We start from the raw sequence: 26,750 nt of genomic DNA, 5'->3' as shown, positions 1-26,750 counted from the left end.
TCACCGTCAGAAATACAACTGTAGGACCTTCCAACTCCCATGAATCAGCATGTTCATTAACTAAAAGAATGACTTCCTATACCTTGTCTCCACTTTAAAGGCAAGTTCTTTTAAAGTTTGATCACCACACATTTAATAATGCAAGTCTGACAAAACTGAAAGAGGTTTCTGTTCAAAATTTCGTTTTCTGCACTCTCTGTCTGAACAGGACTATATATAAAGTTGAAGAGCTGAAATTAGGGCATGTAGAAAATCAGCAAGCAGTAATGTCACCCTTCAATTAAGAAAAACTTTAAATAAAAACCAAGTGCAAAACTTAAGCATAATTAATGTATGTTCTCTAAAAAAAGCAATGCACACATGCACAGCTCCTCGACAGCACATTCATTAGCTGAGAAAACAAATAAATTGCACCAAAACCCCCTACCCTGTATCTGAGCGTTAAAGAGGCAAGCCCCCTTCAGAGTGAGCTCACGGCATTGTGATTAATGTAAAACTTACCAAGAGCTTTGAAATTCAACAAACTAAGGATCTTCTTAGCATGTTTTATTCCACAGAAAAACAGATTCTATATTTGAATAGACACATGGTACCTATGTTGCTAGGACAAAAATGTATTTAATATTTTTACTGATGAGGAGTGAAGATGTGGAAATCCAGCACCTAAGCTACCGGGCTTGCTTCTTCAGCAAATATGTTTAAAGAACTCATTTAAGACAGGTCATAACATTGTACTTGTGAACTCCTGTTATATAGCGTAGTAATCATTACCAATCAACGTAAAAGTTGAGTGGTTTAATGCACAGAATTTCACCAAAAGTGTACATAAATACACATGCACACACAGATTGTTCTACCCATTATTCTGGTTTTGTTTTCATACACACACTTTAAGCATTGACTACAGGCTCTTCTCAGCAAAGGAGTTATGTGTTAACGTAGCAGCTCTGATGTTAATCCCCAAACTAATCCTCCCAATGCCACGCAGTCTTCCTTCTGTAAGAAAGCTATTCTTTTGAACTGGACATAATGGCATGAGTCCAACTGCTCTCATTTTCTTCTTTACCACAAAGTCTGTTAAGTTCACTACATGTTTTTAAAACAAAAAACCAACATATGTAAGTTATTCCAGATAGGGTAGACAACAGAGCTGTTCAATTAACAAAACTGACCCGATTACACAACTGATCCAAATCAGCCTCCCATGCAACAAGGAAGGAGAAAAACCTCACGGCTGACACAAGTGGAAAAGGAGACCAAAACTTTGATCTTAGGATAACAATTATTAATAGAGATGTAGTGGAATTAAAAAAAATACCCAACTCTAATCAGTCTACAGTAATTTGACTTCACTGGGAGAATGTTTAGAAAAAAATGCAAAGCGTGCACCAGAATCCCCAAAAAAACTATTACCAACCCAACCAAGCTGTTAATCAGGGATGCTTGTGCAAAGAACGCACGCTGCTTATAAAACACAAGGAATTGAAGAAGTTAAGGTAAAAGTCTTCTAGGCTCTGGTATTACAGCAAGTTATAACTGGTTTATTTCTGCTGCAGGTTCTCTTTCTTTTTGAAAACTTTTGAGGCATCTTATATTCACTACATTACTTAACATTGACTAGGAAAAACAGGCCTTCCATATTTTCCTTCATTCCTCACATCCCACCATGTTCTACGGCCTGCAATGTTCTTTGCCACTTCTTCTCCTTGATATCGTTTTTCTTATTTGGGTTCCTCACGCACATAAAAACCAAATGCATCTTTAATACTAGATGTTCTTGCTCTACACTGTCTTATGGTAATACGTTGGGGAGCATATGCTGAAGAACTAATGAAACAAAGTCAGAAATGCATGAGGAAATACCTTTTTGGTCCTTATTACTGAAGTTAAATAACAATCAAACCTAGCAGGCCACGGAGGCCACATACACATCAACTTGATGGCCTTTTTAACACATTTGACTTTAAACTCATATTAACAGAACAAAAAATAAATTTGTAACATTTTTTAAAATGGAAGACGTTTTTGTCCAACACTACATGCTGCTCATGGGGGTGGGTGAAGGGAGGAGGCAAATCAATTTTTGAGGAGCTGTCAAAAACACCACCATTAGCTTAATTCTGATCGTAGCTTATTTTTTTTAATAGTCAACTGTCCCAGCACTAACCTGTATGAAGCCAACGGTTCACGAAATTCCACACGATTGCTTTTTTTCACATTGCTTTCAAGGGTGGTCGCTCGAAGAGGGCTGCGTGAGGACTTGTCCTTGCTTGATTTATTTTGGCTGGAGGACCGGGAAGCTGAAGCAGAAACCAAAGAATCCTCTATGTACCTATCTCTCCAGAAAAAGAAAGCTCTTGGGGCCAGAACAATTAAGAACACGGTTTTTCTTGGGTTAGAGCAGCACCCCAAAATGGCATTTAAAGTACTCCCTTCTCTTTTTCAATAAGCTGATTTCAACAACTAGGAGCAAGGTGGCAGGTACTTGAAACAATGACCATATTTAAAGAGAGATAATAATGCTTAAACATTAATTATAAGTAACTAAATCTGTGAAAGTTGACTGTGTTGCCACTAGAGGTCGATCTGTCTGTTCTTCTCCAGTGGCACACTACCAGAATGCTCTAAATAGTATTTAAAACGAGGGCTTATTTCTTAAAAGGAAATGCACTCTTTAAATGAAATAAAGGAAGCATCAAATTTAGCATTCTATCAGAGTGTAACAGTTGACAAACATTAAAGAACATAAACAACTAGTCCAGTGTAAACACAGGCATATACAATTGTTATCCAAACCCCCCACAAAAAACATGGTATCAGAATGGGATAAGCACTGCTCGCTCACAGCATGGGGAAAGTCCTGTCACTCCCCCTAACCAAGTGACTCTGATAGCACACTTTCCTCCTTAAGCTAAGGGAAGAAAACATTAGTTTCTCCTGGGCAATTACAGTTTCACAAATAAAGATCATTAGGAGGAGACAATGTGGAGGTAGGAAGGAGAACTCAAGTTTTCCCAGAATGCAGCGGCTTTACCCTGCCTTACACACCATGTCCTGAATAATACATACCCTTTCTGCTTATTTTCCTGCTAGTGCTAGCAGAGGGCTTCTTGGCATCCATGACAGAATCGAATACAGCTGTGCTGGTGGGAGCTATTTCCAATTTGTTCTCTATATGACGTAGCTAGAATTTGAAGGTAATGCAAATTAGAATACTGTTTTCAATTTTTACGTTACAGGTTTTTTTCCCCTACCGTGACAAATTCTTCCTCATTTTCATAAAGAGTAAAACTGCAGGCAAAAGCAACTTCACAAGGCTGATGTTGCAAAACTGTATAGTCTTATGGCCAGAAACTTATGTCAGATTATTAAGTTTTATTTTAAAATACTGTCTAAATTAGGTTTTGTTGCATAGTTTTGTTTCCGTATGTAGGCTGTTGTGAAAAAATTAATAATAACATGCCATTCAGAGTCTTAATGCTTGGCCTAACTGAAATATTAATTCCATTTGGAATAAATTCTACAATACTCTCGTCAAAATGGGGCATGATATAAGATTCCACATGTAAAACCCCACACTGATGCTCAGCTATTACAAGAGAGAGGGATAAAGCTATGGAAAGAGCTGAACTCCCCCAAAACACAAACTGTTTGGCTTCACTGAAGCCAGTTTTAGAAACTAGTGTGATGTCTGAGCAGTTAACTTCCCACAGAAAGACAGCAATTCCAATGCTCAAAGATGGAAAATTCTCTAATACGCTGGCATTGTCTGTTTCTGACTGGTTTGGGTAAGGAGAGGAGAGTTATTTTTTCAAGTTTTCAGAAAAATGAGAAGTCACCACTTTCTTAAACGAAAAGGTAATATCACACCCACGACCTAGCAGCTATTACTATACTCAAGACTAAGCTTGCTGTGAAAAAAGTTTCTTGGCCACTAAGACAAATAACAGATGCTCTCTTTAACCTCTCTCCCTTCAGAGAAGAAAGAGAGAGAAAATAAAACAGAGAGACTTACGAGTTGAAGGGAATTAAACTACTTTAATTAAATATTAATAATACAATAATAAGAAGAAAAAGATGATAGTATTATTAAGAAAATAATGACATATATACAATATATACAACCCATATCAAGCTCCCAGGATGATGATCACGTCACTGGCAGGCACTGGGTAAGTCCCAGGTTGGACTCAGCGACGGACTACGTGTGGAAAACTCTTTCCAAGCTACAACCATGTTCAACATGCATGTACGCCAACTTCTTGCCCTCTTTTCAGCTTGTTTAACAGACAATCACTGAGCAAAATACTACCTTGGTTAAAGCTTTTGTAACCATTAAGTGATCTGAAAAGGAGTAAGAAAAAAAACCAACCAAGCAGTACTTACAGCAGCCTTAGTCTGAGAAAAAGTAGCCCATGCTGCAGTTAGATCTTACAGAGCAGAACAAAGAAACAGATTTCTCATTAGTACATGGAAAACAATGAAATAAAATGTTGCTTCGAAACAATTTTCATGGGCTCACTAATTAAGTTCTTTTAATGACTCAATTCCAGCCTGTAAATCTCTTCTATGAGAGGTTGTTATTATTCGAGACTCATCTTAACAGAGCAATAAAATATTTAATGTAAAATTTAATGAGTTCACTAAGTTAGGTTGAATGCATTATTACACTTGAAATGATATCTACCACACATTATCAAAGATGTTTAGAAGATAAAATAAAGCTGGTTATCTATCCCAACACAAATATCTTACATTTTTCTATCACACTGTAATTTAACTATTTTTTTTTCCCTTCTATTTTCTTCTTCGGTAAACTAAGCATGAATACATGGTCACTGAAAGACTCCACTCAAAAACCAAGCTTTGAACATGTGAATTTTGAACAGTAATCTTTCTGAATTGCACACCCTACAGACAAAACAGAATCAACGTTTGCAAAGAACAAGCAGGAGGCACTAATCAACTTCAGCCTTTTAATCTAAACAGATAGCATGTGCTCTATGCAGAATCCAGTTCAGTAGGATACAGTAATATTTTCCTCTAAAAGTATTTACTTCTTCAGTTCCCCTCTTCTTTTGGTTTCTAATGGTTTTCTTCTAATCTAATGACTGCAACATCCAAAACTTTAATGTGTGTCAGAACCATGGAGAGTAGCAGTATTAGAGAGTTTGGGGAAAAAATACAAAATCATCTTTTCCTTACGGTAAAAAAGTTGCCAAGTTCATTTCAGTTAAGATGCAACAACACAAAGGAAGACGGTTAAGGAAGGAGGACAGAAACTACTTTGCTTTGACTTTAAGAGATGGTGCTTCATGTCTACAGAACACCTCAGTTTCACAAGATACATAATTTTAAAAGAAACTGAACATATTGCAGTAAACAATCAGCAATAATGCCCTCTTACAGAAAAAATAATAATCTGTCCCTACTTCCAAAGTAACTTCTGGAGTCCAGTTTTGTCATAGTGGAGATCATAAGACTGACCTTGAACCGCAGACATAACATGCGACTCAGCTGCTCTACAGACTAGAGCTTTCTTGCTCTCAGGGACGTCCCGTAATTTTTTTATTTTTGCCCCCTCCTTTCCTAAATTACAGAGTAATCATGACAGTAAAAAGCTAACAGGCTTTCTCCAGTTTAGGGAGACAAAAGTGCTGCAAGTTATCTTAGTGGGGATGTACTGCTGCTATTCAAAGTGTCTTCAGCTCTTCAGCACTTTGGAACTGAGCAAGAGTCAGGAGTGACTGCCTCTCAGGCTCTTCTTCACTTCTTTCAAGAGCCTACAGTTCCAAATTTCTGTTCCTGCACTGCTCCTCCTCTCCAGCACTCTAAAAAGTCTGTCTCTGTGCCATCTTGGCAACCATATCATAGGCTGGCAATTCCTCATGCAGATCAGCAAATACTCTCCAGATCAGAGTGTGAAACTGCTATCTCTGCAAAAAGGAAGCCATATAACACACGGTCTTAGCTTCCAGATTGTGGCAGGAGAATGTTTTCTATAAAAACTCCCCAAATTTTCAAACATCTCAGGATAAAACATCTTCCAAAACAGGGCAATGAAACAGAGAAAATCCATACCTCTGGTAGAATCCTTGTTTTGGTTATGCCTTGGATTTTGTAGAGGCACCTCATTTGACTTGTTGCTCCACATCGTGTCAATTTATCTACAAAAAAAATAGTCATGTAAGAATTAAAGAGGTATAAAGTAGGAACACATGTATCCAATGCTAAAGACAACATAACCTTGATCACTCTGATGAATGTTCACCTCATATGATGATTTCAAACATGCATCATGAACAAGATCAGAAAATCTGCACCAAATCACAAATGCGTTTACAGACTGCAGTTTTTCAGAAACCATGTAATTTTGTAGATAGATTTTGTTCTTATTTGTTAGAAAGGGGAGCGACCTTGATAAAAGGAAACGTAGAGGTCATGCAATTTAGATCATAGTAATAAGTATTCCAGCAAGTCCGAAGATGACCACACTGAAGTATTGCACATGAAGGAGTAACAGAGGCAGCGCTACGTGGCTTGAACCTATAAATATTTGGCGAAAATATCCAATGCCACCAATGACAGACGAACATGTCACCTATCTCTGTTAAAGAAAAAGGCAGAACAGAACTGCGCAGGTGGACACTACAGCCAGGTAAAGAGACCGGACTGGAGATGCTGTTGTTTTCCTGTGAACTTCAAAGGCAAGACTCACAGTGAATCCAAAAAAGTACGAAGTTTGAGTAGCAAACCAGGCAGCCACTATCACCAAAGGAGTATTTAACAAAGGAATAAAGAAAAGCGCTACTCAATCAGGAAAGGTAATTTTTAAAAGAGAAGGCAGGTAATTTATACAAAGAGTTATTTCTCATTGCTTTCATTGCAAGAGACAGGTTGTCATAGGTAAAGTTATAACAGACTTTAAAGAAGTACTATATAAGAAAAAAAGTCAGTTTAAGAGATCTAAGGGGAGCTCAATACAGCCAACAAGAACTCTGATTAGTCAGTACTGCTGTTACCCTCTCACCAAGGACCTCCTATCTGGTGGCATGGCCTTACTGAGCTGTCTTCACAACAGACTGAGGACATTTCTGTTATGGAAGGCAAAAATTAGGTGACCACAGAATTCGTACAGGAAGTTCTGGACCTCTGAAAGAGTCATAAAGGCACATTTTCCTCTCTCTTCTCTCATGCACTCCCAGATATCATTTTTCTTATTTTCTTAATTTCTGAAAATTTCTTTTGCTTTCACTTCCCTACGCAGTGTGCCACATAAAATTGCATTCAAATATAAAGGTCATTCTTCTGATAAAAAGTGACCAAACATTCCACAAAATTAACACTGTGTACTACTCATTGGAATAGACCACTGCCTGTATGTCCTTTGTGACAAGGATTTTTATCATATATGATTTTAAGGATACTCACAGTGACAACAGTAAAGTTTGGTCCTCACATTCATATTGTAAATACAGCTTGTATTTACAGCAGTAAGTTATCCCACAAAACTGTTCTTATGCCCCAAGAAAGACTATCAACAATAAGGAACATAGGCCTTCAAAAGACCTTTAAGTCTGACTCTTTTTAAAGAACCCAAATAAATATTCAGAAGAGTGTGGAGAAGGTATGTGAGCTTGTATATGTAGGTACAGAAAAACACACATATCCACACATTAGTGAAGTCCACAATCATGCAGAAATTGCAGAAAGAAGTGGGGGGTGTTTTGTTTTTTAAGTATCTAGTTATGGGCAGTGAGCCAAGTGAAGTCAGAAAATTCTACTTCTAGGACAGGTGCTGCAGAACTCATTGATGCAGAACCACAGCTTTGTGCCTCACATCATTTATGCTGTAAATCATAACACTGCCCTGCCCTGGAAATCACCTAATTGATCTCCATCACTGGAGCAAAGAGCTGCTGTGCTAGGAAAGTAGAAAACAAGTATTAACAAAAATGGGGGAATTTTCCATAACGAACCAATTTTGAGAGCTGCTGGAAATGTCGTATCATACCATTATCAGGTTTCTTGCCCAAACAAAAACATAACAAAATCTATTCAATATGTAAATTTAGCATAAGAGAACTTCTAGACAAGCAACCATTTCTTATGGGATTAAGTAACCCTCTTCAGGTAACTGCTTGGGATTTATTCTTATCCTTAGAATTACCACTATAGATAGAACTTAGTCAGGGACTAGAGTTGTCCTCATTATACACATACAAGTCTGCATAGTGTATTTTATGATACCCTTATAAATGTAGTATTATAATATACTCTATGTATTCCTTAGCTCTCCATGAAAAGTATCAGACTAATAAAAAAAAGTCTGAAATTGCTTGTTATAGCTTTTACTCAAGTGTTAGGATGAAAGACGTCAGTCCTTTATCTGAGCTGGACAGAAAACAAGTCAGACTGAAACAGTAAACACATTTTTGAGAACACCTTAATTCTACTCATAACTCATAGATGTGTGCTGATGATCACTAATGGTCAATAATTCTGTCTCAATGCTTCGGTTCAAAAGTATGTGACATCCCTCTATAAAAGGCCACTCAACCTCTCTTCCTTTCTGTATAAGCTGGGAAGTAATCACAAAGCATCCTGCTGTATTTCTCCTAAGGAATACCTGCAGCGCCAGCTCCAAGCGCACAATATGACTCTTACAGGCTTCAGCGCAGCCAGCTGAGATCCACCAAGCAGTTTTGCTTAACTCTGGCTGCTGCTGCTTGAAAAAGAGTTGTGTAAGAACTGAGCGTTCTGGAGCTGTCTACCATTTCAGAAAGGCAACACTGCAGTAGTTTTCAGATTTCATAATCTTCATAACTGTAAGGGTTCGGGTTTTAGGAATTCCAACAGATTACTAAAATAACTTCTTTCTCTTGGTATATCTTACATTAATAAGCAGCACCCTGCAAAAAACCAAATATTTGTATAATTCAATACCATGTCTCCACAAGAAGTTAAACCAGACAGAGAAGACACTCTAATGGTATCAAGAGTACAGCTAGGGGGTGGGGAAGAAAAAACAAAGAAATCAAGACATAGTTGCCACATCTATTTATAGGAGTTGCATGCAGGGTAGTGGACCAGTTAAACACTAAAATACACTGAAATGAATACTGAGCAGAGAATAATACTAAACTAAAAATTTATGCAAAGAAATTTTAAATTCTTTCTAAAATACATTTTACATCAATACAAAAGTTGTCTCAGTGTCCCATGAACTGCTTCAAGAAGCACGGTGTAAAAATTATATTCTGAAATGACTGCTTCAAAAAGATTTTTTTTTTTGCTAAACTAAATGACCCATCACTATTTAATACAGAGCACAAACAAAGAGATTGAGCTCAGCAGATGACATGCCAAGGAACTTCTGAGGAGGTAGCAGTGATGGCAAAAGGTTATCTGCAAGTTGGGTAAGGCTATGAGGATCTTGAAAAAAGGAGGAAGACTACAGAATCTGCAGAACTGATCTCCTGGTTATTTGACTGCTCACTGGTAGGCACAGACCTCCTACACAGGTTCGTTAAAGGCTGGTCGCCAAGCCTCACCTTGGGTGAATGGTTAAGATACAAACACCATTGTGTTCCGACATTTCAATCCCACCTCAAGTGCCCATCTCATCCTTCACAAGTTTGTCCAAGGCAAGAAACCCAAAAAGCACACAAGAGGAAGCACAGCAGAATTGCTGCAGATAAGGACCTCAGAGAAAACTAGCACGGAAAGGATATACTCCGAACTCCTGGAAGAAACTGGAGGTGGGGATGGACACGGAACACAACTGTCACTGTCTTCCATAAACACTGTTCCTACGGGAAGACACTGAAGAGAACTGACAGATCAGAACGTGCATGAAAACACACCAGACAGGAGGAAATGGAAACAAAGAGAAAACCACTGACGAATACAAAGGTAAGATGAGAAACCAGGTTTACATTTACTACCAAACATACCAAGGATGGCATTGAAAGGTACAACGGATAATAAAATAACAAGTCAACATAGTAAAAGGACATTTCAAAAGGAGCATTTCAAAAGGAATGGGAGATACGAAAGTAGAATATGCTTAGCAAAGGCACAACAAAAACGTGAAGAGATGAAAAACAAGGCTGGGAAAAGGAGAAAGAAAAGTGGTGAGAGAAGCAGGACATAAAAAGGAAGAGAATGGAGAAAGACAGGAAGGAGAAAGAAATAGAATGAGCCTTAGGAAAAAACAGCATAGAGAATGGCAAAAAGGAAGAAAATAAACTGGTATACTGGCCCAATTGCAAGGTTTTTCCAAGCATCCTCAGTATGACTTTTTTCTTAGCACAGCCTCATTAAGATAAGGAAAGAGAAAACTCAGAAGTCATGGCACTGAAACAAGGAAATGGGAGAGGAAACTGAATCATACAGATGCAGAGATGGCAGAAAACGTGAGCAAGAGATCCCACATCGGTATGTACAGGGAACAGTATTCCTCAAGACTTTGTTTCGCATAAAAACACAAGGGATACCAAATGAAAGGGATACCACAAAAGAAGTTTTGCTAAGGGTAGGGAAAGAAACAAATTATTAATATTGACTTCTATGGGATATTTTTAAATGCGTAATCCCCAAAGTGGCAGGTTTTGCTACAAACTGGGTATACAGTGCATGAGGCCAGCACTTCCCACAGTTTAAACTACAATAAGGATCATAGAATCTTCATGGTTGGAAGGGACCTTTGAGATCATCGAGTCCAACCAAACAACCTACAATCTCTGCCACTAGAGCATGCCCTGAAGTGCCACATCTAGACGTTTCTTAAACACCCCTAGGGATGGTGACTCAACCACCTCCCTGGGCAGGCTGTTCCAGTGCCTGACCACTCTTTCAGTAAAGTAATTCTTCCTAATATCTAATCTAAACCTCCCCTGCCACAGCTTCAGACCATTTCCTCTGGTCCTGTCATTATTCACCTGGGAGAAGAGGCCAACACCCACCTCTCTCCAACCTCCTTTCAGGTAGTTGTAGAGGACAATGAGGTCTCCCCTCAGCCTCCTCTTCTCCAAGCTAAACGTGCCCAGCTCCCTCAGCCTCTCCCTAAACGTGCCAAGCTCCCTCATATGGCTTGGCCTCCAGACCCCTCACCAGCCTGGTAGCTCTCCTATGGACATGCTCCAGCACTTCTATGTCCCTCTTGTACAGAGGGGCCCAGAACTGAACACAGTACTCAAGGTGAGGCCTCACCAGTGCCGAGTACAGAGGCACGGTCACTTCCCTGCTCCTGCTGGCCACGCTGTTCCTGATACAAGCCAGAATGCTGTCGGCCTTCTTGGCCACCTGGGCACACTGCTGGCTCATGTTAAACTGGCCGTCCACCGGCACCCCCAGGTCCTTTTCTGCTGGGCAGCTTTCCAGCCACTCTTCCCCATAAGCAGCAGCGCCAACAAAAGAAGCCACCTTTTCCTTTCTTTATGCCTTGGTCTCTCTTGCCTTATTCAGGCAGAAAGTCAATGGGATTATGTGGCAAAGCGAAGTGAACTGGGAACACTGTAAAATCTGAGAGTAGCTTTTTTGTTCTTTTTGCTTTATCAGTTTTAGCTATGTTGTGCCATAAGCTACAAACTCTGTGCAAGCATGAGATGGAATGGAAACATTGGGGAACAGCTGGATCAGTCTCAGTCCTGAACTAGCTGCTGTCACGTATCATAATCTACAGTTGAGTCCCAAGAGCAAATGCTTGAAGCTGCTATTGCCTTTACCTCAAGGACAGTGAGTGGGACTGGGGAAAACGAGAACCATTCCCATCACCACCTTCTTAACCGTGGAGATACCACTGGAGCTCAAGGGCACCACAGGAGTCTATATGCCCTGCTGCAGTGTGTCCCACTGCACCCACGCCTCGCACAGCACAGACTACTTGTTCATGGGGGAAATGGGCATAGAGGTTTTAGGGATGTTTTTTTCCTGTTTTCCAGGTACAAATAATTCAAAGTTGACTTCTGAATCCTAAAGACCCTCTGGAGCTCCTGTCTGTGCAGCTACACTTCTGCAATAACAGACATACACAGGTGGACAGACACAATCCGACTTAGTCAAACAAACAATTTTTTCTGAGCCAGCCCACTGAAAGTGATGGAATTTCTATTTAAAGATGTCAGAAACACTTTCCATGTCTCCTCAAATACCACAGAATACGATTTATGATGATATGCTTGAGCCTGCAATACAAATACCTTTACCTACTCGTTTTTATGGAATCTGAGCTTTTACCATATTGCATTATCCCATTTAAACAAGTGCTAAAAATATCCATAATACATTGTTCTAAGACTTTTTTTGGTTCTGGTTATGGGCTTCTAAAATGCTTTTGATAAAATGCTTTTTATTTTCCTCAACATTTTGAGAAAACTTTTGTCTCTCACCACAATTAGATGCGGGTGACTTACTGACCTTCCTCAGGCTGAGGACAAGTTTCAGCGCAACAAACAAATGCATGATGTGTTTGTCAAAAAAGCGCCACGTCTCCAGAATCTATAGCCAACTCTGCAGAATCAGAGAGGGCCCCCCCGCACCTTCTTTCAATGCTTTTTATATAATAAGCCTTCAAATGAAATGTATTTCAGGGGCAAAGATTCTGAAAGGAAGTTAATATTCGAAAGCCAAGTATAACTCAACTGCACAATGCTTCACGGACACAAACTTCATCTTAACACTTCTCCGCTACATTATCTCGAATCTAATCTCTGTTTTGCTCCTCCAAAATTATTTCTGCTACAAAGTTGGGGATTTTTCTTCTGATGGTGCTGAGCCTTCATAGGTAGTTTGGCTGGTATTTAATCTGACTGGCTTATAATATTATTTGACTTAGAAATATTTTACTGGTCCAGATTGCGTCGCATGCCAAGAGCGAGACTGTATGCAATGACAATGGACACAACAATGTAAAGCTGATTCAAGAAAAACTTGGAAAAAATGGAAATAACAAACACCAACAATGCCCAAGGAGCTTGCAAATGTTAGCTGCTCTGAATGAGTAAAATTTTAGATAATATTCAGTATTTTGTCTTGTAATGCAAACAGTAAATATACCAGAAGAACTCACAGTCCAATCATTATGACTTGGGAAAAAAATAATGAAAACCAAAAAAAGCTTCTGAAGTAAAAGAAACGTACCAATAAAATTTTACATGTCTTAAGCTAGAAAAACATAAAAAAGCTTTTAGGGATGTTAAGGTAGTACAAAAAAAATGAGCAATCAAGATATACCACACACTTGCAGATAGAAAAGCTGTAAAGAATTTCAAAGCACATGTCACTACCTCTAACTGTTAACGAGGAAGACAAATGACATCAACAGCCATATATCCATCAAATGTCAGAAAACATAGTAGAAAAATATGAATGTGTTTCATAAACTCTAAGATTAAATTACTGGCATCGGTCAGCTACTAAATTTGCATCCAAATTATAGTGAAGGTTTTTCTATAAATGAAACATTATTGAATTTGATTCTCTATAACTGTACACTGAGGATGGACATTCATAACGCCCTTCTCCTATGAGAAGATATGGCAACTTGCAAAAGTGTCTCTGCCTCATCACAAGTGATGTAAAAGTGATGAAAAAAACCCGGCACTAAAAAACGGATTAGTAGTTTTACTGAAAGTAAAACGCACCGAATGTCTTACTCTGCTGCATCACATGCTAGGAGGTACTCTGAGGAAATCTATTGAAACGAATGTTGTGACAGCTAGTGTAACTTGATTCATTGTTCGTGAGGAAATCAGAGTACAGAGGAACAGAGAATGCATCCATTTGTTAAAGAGACGCACACGAGGGGTTGCCTATCCATTCAGAAGTTCTGTATTTTCTTTCACTTCAAAGATCTTTGCATTTATGACACAAAAGAAAATAGGCACCATACCCTAGTTTCAATAATAAATAAAATACTCCTGCATTTGTTTCCTTGGCCTTCAAAACAAAAGTTCACTCCTTCCATCTCCAGTTACTAGAAACTGCACATTGGAAGATTTCAATTTTTGCAGCCTATAATAAATCCATTCAGCAGAATATGTTTAAATTCTCCAGGAAGTCCTGTCTCATCTCAAAAGAATACTCCACTTTGCAGGAGTCTTCTTAGAACTTACAGCAATCCTCTCAGCCAAGTACAAGAACCAGACACACCAATTTTGAGAGTCTAAGACAACAGCTTTCAGCTGCTCAACAATACCAAGGACAGACGAGCAGAGCAGCAACTTCATCCACAGCTGTGTCAACTGCAGACTGATCCCTATTTTCTTCCAAAGCAAAATGAAGTGCATGAAAACTTAAGGGAAAAATGTTCAAAATGTCCGTTTCTCAAGTTTGATGCCTTTGCTCTGAAACTGCATTCAGAAGTAGTGTCTGAAAGACGTCTCATTAACAAGATGAGACATTAAAAAAAAACCAAAACCACAGAGCAAAACCCCACAACAAAACCCCACAGCAAACAGAACAGTGACCACCAGTGCTGTCTCTGACCTGGCATTACAAACACTGGTACAAGGACTCTGCTGAGAGCACTTTTTCTTGAACTAGCTAAAAACAGCAATAAAATATTTTCTCAAATTTAAATAATTCCATCCCACTAAATGTTGTAAGTGCCTAAACCCTAAAAATCCAGACTTTCCTGTTCCAGTATGACAAATGCACCCGATATATTTGCTATTAGCAAACATAACACATCATGCTAATACGACTGGAAAATAGCAGAGAAAATTGTAACTGTTTTTAAACTTTTACACTTTATTGCCATGGATCAGACTTAGTGTGAAATTCCGCCCTCAGTGAGAAGTGCTATTACAAAGCTAAAACACAGCCAGAATTCCTGTTAGCATTCAGTAAGTTTCAATTGACCTAGTATAAATTGATTAGTTAATTTATTTGCTCTATTCTTTCTCCAGTATATTGACAAAGATTTCAGCCTTACGCATACAAGTAATTTTATTCTCAATCGAGTAGTCCATTAAAGTCTATTATATCATTAGCACAATGATACACATATATCTTCCAAGCACTTACATCTATGGATAAATTTTACACTCAGACATTCTGATCCAGCCACATGCCTAATACATTAACTGTACGGGGAAAGTTGTCTCTCTGCACTCAACTACCAAACCCCTTCTGTTATCATTATTATGCCACTATACCTGTTCTTATATTTGTTTGAATATCGTGAATTTTATCAGTTTAAGTACATCAGTAGCACAGTTTAAACAGTGCTGCTGTACTGACAAGAGAGTCGTGCTCCTGATGTTTCTAAGGTAAAGCTGAGCAGATTTAGCACCTTGACAGTGATGAAGGAATGCCTATATTCCTCCCTACCTTCCCCAGCAATCTTGCCACTCCTCTGTGATAGATGCAGTGCTCATCTGATTGACTCACAAGACAGTTCAACTCACTAACCCAGCAGAAAATTATTTACTTTTTCTTTTTTTTTGTTGGGTTAGTTTTCTACCAGTTTATCAAACTGAACCAGGCTGCTGCACAGTCAACGCCAGAACTAGTCAAAGTGGGGGAAGAGAAGCAGCAGTAAAACTCACCTTACATTGTGCAGCTTCACCTAACTGCTGTGGCTATAGCAAGAGAAAATAGATCTACCACTACGTGCACTAATACCCCTGATTCCAAACACATGCCTAACTTCATGGGACTACTGCCTCCTCCAGGCACACTAAAGTCAATGAGACTAATCACATTAACGGTTTTCTACACAAGCGTGTTTGATACAACATAACTTTCTAGCAGAAATAAGCAGTCTGGTAGGGGGGTGCAAGGAGACGCAGAAAAATCATTATACCTGAGTCAACAAAACCTTCAGAGTAGAATTCCAAGACTGGACTAATCCCCAATTTAAGGGATGCTTTTACTATGGTGGCAGAAACTGCCGATGAAGTCATTCCGAGACATGAAAGACACCATCCACATTGGGACTGTTATATTTATAAAGTCTTCCCAATGGTACAGTGGCAACCTTAAACTATGCACCAGTTCAGTAAAACAAATTCACGTAAACAAAGTGTTTTATAGCTTCTAAAGTCGCGTTCTTTCAGTTGCAGCCACACCTAGCCTAGGGAGTCTACCAGAGCATGTACATCAATCAGCAGTATAATTTCCGCGGTACCCTGGCCCCTTGTAGAAATGTGTCATTACAACGTAAAATAAGTTGCTGTGTTTAGTGGATGCAGCGTACCTTTGTTTAAGGTAGCGTCACTCACAGAAACTGAAGCCTTCAACAGTTTACAGTGTTTGCGTGGCCACACCTTTAGTTGCATTTAATTATCTAAAGCATTACCTCATGAAACTGTTGTGGCAACCAGAACTATACAAAAAGAGCAAGCAGTTCACATAACCTAGTCTGTCCATGCTGACAGTCTGACAGAACATTGTGAGTTCACATGGAACACAACAAACAAGTGCCTGACCGCCTACAGCTCCATACACGTTCATCCCACAAGTACTACACTTTTGGTCACCGTAGACTCCTGAATGAGTTTTCAAGCCTGTACGCTCTGTAGCCCTATGAAGTAGTTAAGGATGATAAAAATACAGAACTGACCTATCAAGTTGTAAATTTTCAATTGCAATACACCGGATCGTTCAACTACACAGTGAAGCTATTTGACACATAAACATTTATAGGCACATACGTACACAATGTGCCAGGAGGCTTGGTTGCTGAAATACAGCTTACATCCAAAGACAGAAAGAGATAAATTATTCCAGAAAAACTACATCAACAGTAGGCATTATATCACAGAAAATTGCATCCACGGAAAAGAAAAAAAAAAAAAAGGCCCCAGTCATACTAGTATAAAAACCTTTATGCCAACAACGGCCCAAATGAATGGCACCAATGAAGTCAGAAAACGCTTGGGGCAGATGTTACCCAGGGATGTAAGAAGCACTTTCAGCAGGCAGACGCCGAGCGATCCCGGCCGCTTCCCGCAGCCCGGCCAGCCCCCGTCCCGGCGCAGGAAGCACAACCACAGCCTACATTTAAACTTTAAAAGCACCGGCAGTCGCCTGACAACGGGGCGGTTTCGGAGGACGGCGGGTGCCAGCCGTGCCCGGCCCGGGACGCGGACAGCGACCCGGAGCTTCACCAAAAAAACCCGGTTTCGGCGGTTTTCCCTTACAAGGCGAAAAGACAACAGTGAAACTAGAGCTCCCCTACCGTCTCCCTTCCTCCGCTACCCCCCGATACAACAAGCAGTAGAAAACAAAACTAGAAAGAGACTTAACGGATAAGACGGGTACAGCAGAGGACATCGGAGCCCGGCGGCGCCAGCAGAGGCCGAACCAAGTGACAGCCGACAGCAGCGCCGGGCCGCCGGCCGGGCCCGCCGAACCCCCGCGAGCGGCCGAACCCCCCGCGAGCGGCCGAACCCGGCCCCCGCCGCCGGCCCCGCCCCGGCTCCACCTCGCTCGGCGCCCCGGCCCCTTGCAGGAGGGCAGCCGCCAGCGGCGCCGGGCCGAGCGCAGCCTGGGGCGGCGGCGGCACGGGCCGCTCCCGGCGCCTCCTCACCTGGTGGCGACGGCGGCGATCGACGCCCGCCGCCCCGGAGGCAGGTCCCGGCACATCCCGCAGAAGAAGCGGAGAGAAGGGCGGCGGGAGCTGGCGGCGCCCCGAGCCCGGCTCCGCTGCCCGCCGGCGCGCAGCCCCTTCAGCGACGCCAGCCCGCCGCCATTACCGGCCAACGACTGACGCGGAGCGGCAGCGGCGGCGAGAGCGGCGGCGCGGGGCAGGGCGGGAGCGTCCGTCCAAGTCTCGCGAGAACCGGCCCGCCACCGACCTTTCCAACATGGCAGCGGCCCGCCGCCTCCCTTCCCCGCCGCCTCATCCCCGCCGGCGGCCATGTTGGGTGCGGCGAGGCCTCCCTGCCCCAGCGCCTCAGCCGGCTGGCGCGCTTCTTCCCCGCGCCGCCTCCGCCAGCAGCCCGGCGGCGGAGCCCCGCAACCCGCCTACCTTGCTGAAGCCGAGGCCGGGCTGAGGTGAGGAGCGCAGCCCGGGCGGCGGGAAGGGCTGAGGGCGGCGCCGGCCGAGCGCAGCTTTCATGGTGGCCGGGAAACCCACGCAACGGCGCGCCTGGCCCCGGGTGAGGCGGCCGGCGGCGGCTCCAGGCCCCGGGGCGGGGGCGGCCAGGGCCGCCCGCCGGGCCTCCGGTCACCCCAGGGGCCGGGGAGGTTCCAGTCCTCACACTTCTCTGGGCGCCAGACCCTGCCCCGGCCTCAGTAAAAACATCATTTTCCACTATTTTTCTCAAAGCTTTCTTCCCCCCCCCTCCCCGGGTTGTGCAGGCTTGACTTGTCGGGTCAGTCCACATGCAAATCGTGTCAAAATAAAGAGCTGCGGCACAGCTCTCGGTTTTGATGCAAGAACAGGACTTCGCAATGTTTATTAAACGGCGGCTGCAGAGCGGTGCCAGCGCTGATGCTGGCATTCCTAAAGCAGCTCCAGTCGAAACTAGGGCACCACTTTTTAGTCATTTGTATTCATAGCTAAGTCATCTTTATAATTTTTTTTTTTATTATTTTTCAAAATGAAAGCAGCTCTGATTACAGTCTCCCAGTTGCCAAATTTGAGTTCAAATGAACAACATTTGCAAAACTTCACAGAGATGACTGACTACCCCCGGCTTAATTTCACTTTTAACAGTCATTATAAACCCGGAAGAGTTTTTGTTAGTATACTATCTTCTATTGCATAGATTCCACCCCAAAGATGCATTAAAACCACCCACGTTTCAAAAAATAGGTCTAAGATGTTATCCAGCTATAACAAGATTATTTCCACTGAAGAAGGAAACTTATTAGAATAGTAAAACAGAAATTCTTCCTACAGTTATTTTGGGAATGTCTCCTTCAGGGCTTGTCTACAACTTCACCAGAGTCTGGTTTTCAGTCATTAGTATGATTGTTTGACTACAGATGCCAAATTTCTTGGGGGAGCACAGGGGCAGAGAGTTACCTACCCCACCACTAAAGGTTCACTAAAACTGCTGGAGCTTTTTTTTTTTTTGGCTTTTTTTTTCTTAATCAAAAAGGACTAAAATATTTTTGCGTGGCCTCTCTTCTTGTGAATGGTCAACATTTTGCATACAAATTATTCCAATATGGGAACACCACACAAAAACACCCTAAACGCTGAGACCTTCACAGCTGGGAAGCTTAGGCAACCCAGAACTTAATCATGTCACAATTACAGGATACCCATCTAACCTTAATTTGGCTCTTTTACATACACAGACTAATTACAGAGTATATTTTCCAGCGTAAGTATACTTCCTTTGAAACAAGAGGTAAGCTTGAGATGTTAGTGGTTAAACTTTTGAAAATGATTTTGTTAGGCCAGGTGAGCAGAAAAAAAAAAAAAAAAAAAAAATGTGAACACCAAAAGATGAGCACAGCTCCAGTGGGAAAAAGTGGTAAGTAGTGCCTAATTCCCGCCTGAGTCCTCAGAGGGCAAACCTGCTCCTCCCAGATGCAGAAGACTAAATAATAATAATGACAAATTCAGTCAATGAAAACAATATTACTACAGTGTATGGGATCCCTGATCACAGACTGGGGCAAATTAAATTATTACATTCCCTGTCATCACCTAGTGTTTGCTTAAATTTACTGCTTAATATTGCTGGATCGGCAGCCTATTTACATTATTCAGCACTTTTGTAATGCAATACCTCTTTAATTATGCTTTTAAACATAGTTGCTCTTTTCTGCTTGGAAGCAGTTAATCTAGTTTCATGCTCCTCCTTTTCATCTTCACGCAAATAAGGCATCACATTAGGATTTTCTCAAACATGAAAATCATTTGTTGTCAGTCAGTCAAATAAAATTAAAAGGCAATGTTTGTCTACTGCTTTTGCTTCTACATGCCTTTATTTATTCTCTGTATCTGTCAGTGGAACTTAATTGTAAAACTTTTGATTACTTTTTCAAAGATTCCCTACCAATGGGCATAAAGCTCTGACAGGCAAACATCCCACAAAAAGAGAAGAAAGACATTCTTATGGGAAATCCAATCATCTTGTGAAATTCTCTAACAGTAGAAATAAAGAAACTGTTTACCTGCAAACAGCCACAGCTGAAAGAAAAGGAAGAACTGAACGCACTCCAGTTTGATGAACTGCTCACTAAACTGCGAAGCAACGGAGAAAACCGCAGCAAGCACTTCCCATGCACTGAAAGTGGTGGATGGAGACAGATAGTAAGTTAAAAGTAAAAGAGCCCCAATCTCATCTTACACTAACTTGGTTATTGCAGCTTTAAGAGAGAGGTTTGGAAAGTTTTCCACTCCGTACTACTCTTGCATACCCCTTCTAAAATTAGAAAGGGGCAGCTGGCTATTGCAGCCAAAAGATCGGCTCGAGCCCCCCAGACTCCCTCCCCCCTTTCCTTGACTGACGTGGCTCCCAAGAGCCACGGAGGAATTTGGGGAAGGGTGCTTCCACCTGTTGGACATGGAATGAGGTTGTCCAGGCATTCAATTATAAATCCAACTGTCAGGAGCTGACAATAAAACAGGACACAGGACAGCTGTGAGGACTACAGGACGCCCCCCCCTCCTTTTACATACTCCTACGATTTTGCAGTTTGTCTTACAGCAGAAACAATGCATGAAAAATTGTTCTCTGCATGGTTTGGGCTTACAAAATAAAGGGATCACTTCAGATTTGTTCTCATGGTTTGCCAGCTGTGCTACAGGGCCTTAGCACAGAATCTGGCAAGTTGTTCACACCTCCAAAACCAGGTTCTTTTTTCCTAAATACAGCATGCTGGCGATTGCACACACGGATGGTGCGTATAGCTGCATCCTGTACAGCAAATACTTTTATGTCTACCTTAACACTGAGCTCACCTTGCCGTTTGCATTCAGTTTGAAATGGATCAATTATTAGTTCAAAACATTTTTCAAAAAAAAAAAGGATATGAAAACCATGACTTATTTTTTAAGTTGTGGAAAATGAGCAAATGCTTTTGTTGTTTTGAAAAAAATGGGGGGAAAAATTAGTCCTTTTAACCAACCTGCTTAGCATGCTCAAAAGTCCACTGCTCAGTGCAACGTGACTCAGAGCAGGGTGAGAGAGACACGGTAACAACAGATGGGGCCAGGCATTGTCCTAGGTCCCTTTTACAACATCCACTGCTGAAGGCAACACGGCTATCGCCATCCTCCAGGTGCACGAAGGCACAGCAGGAGTAACAGAAGAGGGGCCACACTCCACCTTCTGCATGGGCTGGCTACCTGCAAGGGGGCTCTCGCCTGCTGCGGGTGTCTGCTTGCAACCCAAGGAGAGTTTGACTCTGTTTTCCAGCCCAGTTTGCAGAATGCTGGAAATTTTGTCTGCAAATTGGTGCGTAGCTGATTCTGCTGCCCAAAGATCGCGTTCTGACCAAAGTTTGTGTGCTGTAAGCTCACAGAACAGAAAGCATCCCCTTTTCAGTCCCAAGGCCAGACCTAGTGTCTTTGCTCTATATAAGCACATTTTTGCTGTCACAGACTATTTAATTTGCTGAGTTGCTGACAGTTAGGGACAGTTCAACTTCAGAAGTGAGATTTCTCTAGAAGAAGCCAAAGTATTTTACAGTTTGGAAAACATCAAATGGCTACATTTGCTGCAGGCAATGAAGTAATTATACAAGGAGGATAGTAATCAGCTGCCTTTGAGCAACACAGACAGACATTACTCTTCACCTCTGGCTGAGGAGGAGTTACTTAATGAGATCTGCATTATGTACCTGGGGATATTTATTGAGAAACTTTTATAACTTTTGAGGACAAAGCCACAAACAGCTACAAAAAGGACCTACTTCTTCAACAGTAGAAAGTCTTCTAATCCCAAGCCTTCCCTTTCCTCTAGAAGGAGCTACTGTGTACAGCATCTTGCTTTTGATTTATTTTTCCAGGCTAAGCAGGACACCATGTATTTGGAAATACACCTCGCTCTCCCTACAGTTAACAGCAACAACAACAATGAAGCGATTCTCCTTTGTCTGGCACAACATGAAGTAGAACATTAAGTCTTTAGTTTCCAGGCACCTTCCTATTTTATCTTGAAACATATGTTCCGTTAGTTTAAGAGCACAGAATCTCATGCTTTTATGACATAACTTAAGTCTTTTTTGTGGTTGCCAATTCTGCTAAGTATATACTTTTTTTTTTTTTCTAAGCTAGTTTTTAATAAGAGTGTCCCTCCAGTCAGTTCACGGTGCACTGGTTTGCAACAGCAGAGGTACATGACTGTGCAACTAGGAATGGAACAGGAATGAAGTCATCCCTTTTGTCAGTTGCTGACTCTTACATCAGGCTAATGAAACAAGTGAACCACATCTTATCATTAATTCCTCAGTTCTGATTTCAGCAGGAACAGTACAAGAACACCAAGTAAAAGACAGTTCAGAGCTATTAGAATTCCCTGCATTGTGCCCTGTTAAAGGAAAGCCCTGATACTGTCAAAGACATGCATCTGCATCCCAGTACCTACCACCCCGCTCAAGTTTCTTGAAGGTTCCAAATTTTGCAAAAGGTTGTATTTTAGGCATCTATATTTGGTCAAAGGTAAAAAAGAAACAATCTTAAATATGTAAAAAAAGTCTGACCACTTAAAATTCACCGGACAAATCTTAAAGCAGCTTATAAAACAAACAAGTAAATTTATTTTTAACGATTACTAAAATAGTTTACATAATATACAAACAGATATGCTATCAAGACACACTTGGAAATAGGTCACAGTTGGTTTTTTTTAAAAAAATATTTGTCCAGTGAAATGTCCAAAATGTAAATGCCATCTTTTCCTTCCTGAGCTATTCTTAAACACCCAAAACAGCAGCACTTCCATGTCTTTTCACTGTTTATATTTCTTCTCATTAAAATAAAAAGCACTATCCATCGCTGCCTCTCAGTGGTTAGAACAAATCCACCTCTGGTTTAAGCGACCACAGCTTTGCGTGTCTCAAACTGTGTTCTTTTATATGCTTAAGATGATTTTGGTTCATTCCACGTAACACCCCAAACCTTTGCTGGCACAAAGAAGCCAGAAACTCCAGCACCTCAACAGTTTTTCCTGGGTAAGAAGGACTTTTTGCAACAGGACAGCTCAAGGGGCTTGTGAATAAAGGATGGGTCCAAGAGCCATTAATCTCTCAGCTGTTACAAGAAAATGTCCTATTAATTTGAGAGCAGTCTTCACACGTTCCTTCATACTCAATAAAACCAAATGCACACGGACCAATAGTTCAAGAGCATACACCAACAGCAATAACATGGAAGTGAGGCAATTCTCTTTTTTTTTAATGCAAAATAGTTACAATCGAAACAAGTACGTGTTTCTAGTCTGGTGTGAGAGACTGGTGTGAGGGATTCTTGGCATGAGGCACTCTTAAAAATGTACTTTAAAAACATGCATTGCTAATCTGTTCTTCACTAAAAGCTTATACAGCAAGCAGCAGGTTATATGCAGACACATGAAGAAAGGTTCTTTTTCTAGGATACCAAGTACCACAAATAAATAAATTCTCTTGATGCAAAAATAATTATCTTATTAAAATGAGAAATAACCTATGTCTTCCTAAACTTTTGTTTGGAAAGAAGCTGTAACAGATTTTTAGTACACACATGACTGACATTTTATCAATTCCCCCTCCAAATTTTAAGACTTGCAGAACTTTGACAAAGAGCAGAGAATTCCTGGAAGCAGTGAGGCAAAGAGGTGCCGAGGGATTATTTAACTGACGTCAGTACTACTAACATCAAGCAATCCTTCATACCTCAGCTTTTCTCACTTTCCAGAACTGTTTGGGGCAGTCTCATTTAAGGAAGAAATGCTTGCTGAAAGGTTCTCTACAAGTCTCACAAATCTTTCAAGCAATTTTGCCATTTCTAGAAGTCACCAGAGACAGCTGACATCTATGTTGTGATCGAATAGATCAAGAAAATGCTTGTGCTTAGACTCACATCACTTTATCATCATTTTCAGTTTATGATTTTTCTTACGTTAGAAGAAAAAAAGTAAGCAACGCTGGCAGATGAAGGCGATGTTTTTGCATTCTATTACCTTGTCAAACACGATACCAGCTTTATACACCACCAGAAAAGGTTCCTCATAGCAAAGCCAATAGGGAACCAAGACAGCTTCGGAAGCCGATGAGTGGTTCTGCACCAGTGGGCACTTACTTCCAGCTGCAGGACACCAATCCTGAGTAAGTCACTGAACACAACTTACCAACAACCAGCAAGTTCTGCAGTTGATTTAGAGAAGTCCCAGTTACTTTACCAGAAACGACCCTGCCAGTTCGTGGAATTTCTTTGCACAGAAAGGACTGTATGCTTCCTGAGCTCAGCAGTGACAGTGAGTTCTTCCCTGTTCAGCCATTGCAACATAAGTTTTCTGTCTTCCTCCTTTCCTGAGTCCTCTCCAGTAACTTTTATGCGCATCCCTCCACAGGAAGGCCCTTTTCAGGCCAAACAGGCAACACAAGATGAGATATACGGCTCCACAGTCCACTCAGCTTATCTGTGTCCATGCTATTATAAGAACTAGGAACATCTGATCTGGTAAACTTCGCCCAGAGGAAATCCCGGACTTTCTCCTCCACTTCTTGCAAGGTGAGGCTCTTTCTCAGCGACTGCTCATCCAGGAGAACTGTCAGCAGGAGAACCACATCCTTAAATGCTGCATTTTCGTGGTCACAGTACTTGTAAAAGATTAAGGTGGAGCCTGCAGGCAGTAACTCAAATCGATGCACCACTGCCACCTTCTTCCCTTCTTTGAACCCAGAGCTGAGCTCATCATCTACCTCCAGCTTGACAGCATCACTATCCAATATGGCTTTGTCTGCCCCATTAATTTTGATTGTAGTAGCATTCTGGGAGAAGGCAAAAGCATCGGCAATCTCGTTACTTAGGCATCTCAGCGCTTTCTCAGCTTCTTGCCCAGCTGTGAACAGTAAGATGGCCGGCTCCAAACGCAGATGGGAAGCATTAAGATGTTTTTCAAGGAACACGTGGGTTCTTTTCCACAGATTGGGGTCCTGACTTTGGTAAGTATTTCTTAGTTTCTTCATCCGGGACCGAAATGCTTGCAGAATTTGAGTATCTTTACTTGACAAAGTTGCATCCAGAAGACTGGGGATTCCACTCCACAGGACATAAGCCAATAAGATACTAATTAACAGACCGAGTAACAAAGTCCAGATCTTGCAAAATCCTCTCTTAGATTTGCTCCTCCTTTCTATAGAGGATGGTAAACAGGAAGAAAACAATGTTTTAAAAGGAATGAGAAGTCAACAAGGACTTAGACAAGGAAAATAACAGGAAACAGCAGAATTCAATGAACTCATCCCATTCTCAAGCTACTGGTACAGTAGATGAAGAGCATAAAAAACACGTCCTAGTTAAAAAACAAACAAAAAACCCAAAAACACAACAAACTGAACTTCTTTAGCAACTTAGTGAAGTAACAGCATTAAAAAAAAAGGACATTTTTACACGACAGTTTGACTAAGAAACTGGACATTCTTCTGAAAAAGGATCTCTATTTAATCAAATGCAATTAACAGCTTAAAACAGTTCTAAAAAAGGTCAAGTTTTTTCCTACATTGAGGCTCTGCAGAAAAAGACCTATACAAAACCTGGCATCACCAGAATGGTTTCTGTGTTATTTCTCCTCCCTGTCCCCATAAGGATAAAATAGTTTCTGCAGCAGTATTTGCATCTCAAACACTGGTGATAAACACTATCAGAAAACGTTTGCGATCTTTGGGAGTCAGCTTCACAAAGAGTACACACAGCAAGCAGTGCACAGGAATCATACAGAATATCAGATATTTTGATTTGGTTTTGCATTTGAACAGTTAAATTAACACTTTTTGGACCTACTACAAGCATAAGACTCAATTCCGTTTCCCAGTAAGATTAGTGACAATATATACCAGCCTCCCTGAAAACAGGAAAGAACTGTACACCTTCTGCTACTTTTTTATATCCTAACTTTTATCAGGACAGCAACAACACAACTGTTAAATAAGAATACCACTAGGCCTGCCTCAGTGGCAGCAAATCTTCTAAACACTACAGATGGAAGACCTTAAATTCATGTGGAAATGTTACCTATTATACAAGACACTTCCTTCCTTAGTGCTGAAAACACATGCTCTAGCAAGCAAGTCATCCGTTCTGGCAAGGACCCTCAGTTTAACACCAGCTACCAGGAAATCTAATACTTGGACAGGCATGAAAATGGTTAAATGTAACACATGCATGAAATAGAAGTGAAAGCAGAAGTCTTATTTTTGGCCAAAGGCTGTGACTGCTTCCCTGTTATCAGTGTGCACTGCTTCCCTAGTCAGTGTGCACTAGCAGCCCAGAAAGCCAATCATATCCTGGGCTGCATCGGGAAAAGCGTGGCCAGGAGGTCGAGAGAGGTGATTCTCCCCCTCTACTCCACTCTCGTGAGACCCCACCTGGAGTACTGCATCCAACTCTGGAGCCCCTACTACAAAAGAGATATGGACGTGCTGGAACGTGTCCAGAGAAGGGCCACGAGGACGATCAGAGGGCTGGAGCACCTCTCCTGTGAGGACAGAGAGAGTTGGGGTTGTTCAGTCTGGAGAAAAGAAGGCTCCGAGGAGACCTTATAGTGGCCTACCAGTATCTTAAGGGGGCCTACAAGAAAGCTGGGGAGGGACTTTTTAGGACGTCGGGTAATGGTAGGACTAGAGACTAGAGGGAA

The 26,750-nt window shown here is 41.4% G+C and overlaps 1 protein-coding gene across 17 annotated transcripts in view; it reads right to left on the bottom strand.

The window, feature by feature from the left end:
* CEP350 (centrosomal protein 350) overlaps positions 1 to 26,750 on the bottom strand; it is a 95,876-nt gene that overhangs the window by 60,521 nt on the left and 8,605 nt on the right. For 8 of the 17 annotated variants that reach the window (XR_008468214.1, XM_054212853.1, XM_054212859.1 and 5 more), the window contains 3 exons: positions 6,082 to 6,167; positions 3,070 to 3,184; positions 2,168 to 2,300 (listed from right to left, as the gene is read on the bottom strand). Coding sequence is in view for 15 of the 17 variants with exons in the window: in XM_054212853.1 (XP_054068828.1) it covers positions 2,168 to 2,300; positions 3,070 to 3,184; positions 6,082 to 6,167 (334 nt within the window). In the remaining 2 variants the exon portion in view is untranslated. Of the gene's footprint in view, positions 1 to 2,167; positions 2,301 to 3,069; positions 3,185 to 4,386; positions 4,431 to 6,081; positions 6,168 to 17,539; positions 17,809 to 17,980; positions 18,259 to 20,085; positions 20,191 to 26,750 lie in introns of those variants that run through there. The other 9 variants (XM_054212861.1, XM_054212865.1, XM_054212867.1 and 6 more) reach the window with 7 other exon arrangements.

Source organism: Rissa tridactyla, chromosome 8 (genome assembly GCF_028500815.1).
Source record: "Rissa tridactyla isolate bRisTri1 chromosome 8, bRisTri1.patW.cur.20221130, whole genome shotgun sequence".
NCBI lineage: Eukaryota > Metazoa > Chordata > Aves > Charadriiformes > Laridae > Rissa > Rissa tridactyla.
The sequence above is the reverse complement of the archived record's forward strand: the minus strand, read 5'-3'. Positions and strand labels throughout refer to the sequence as shown.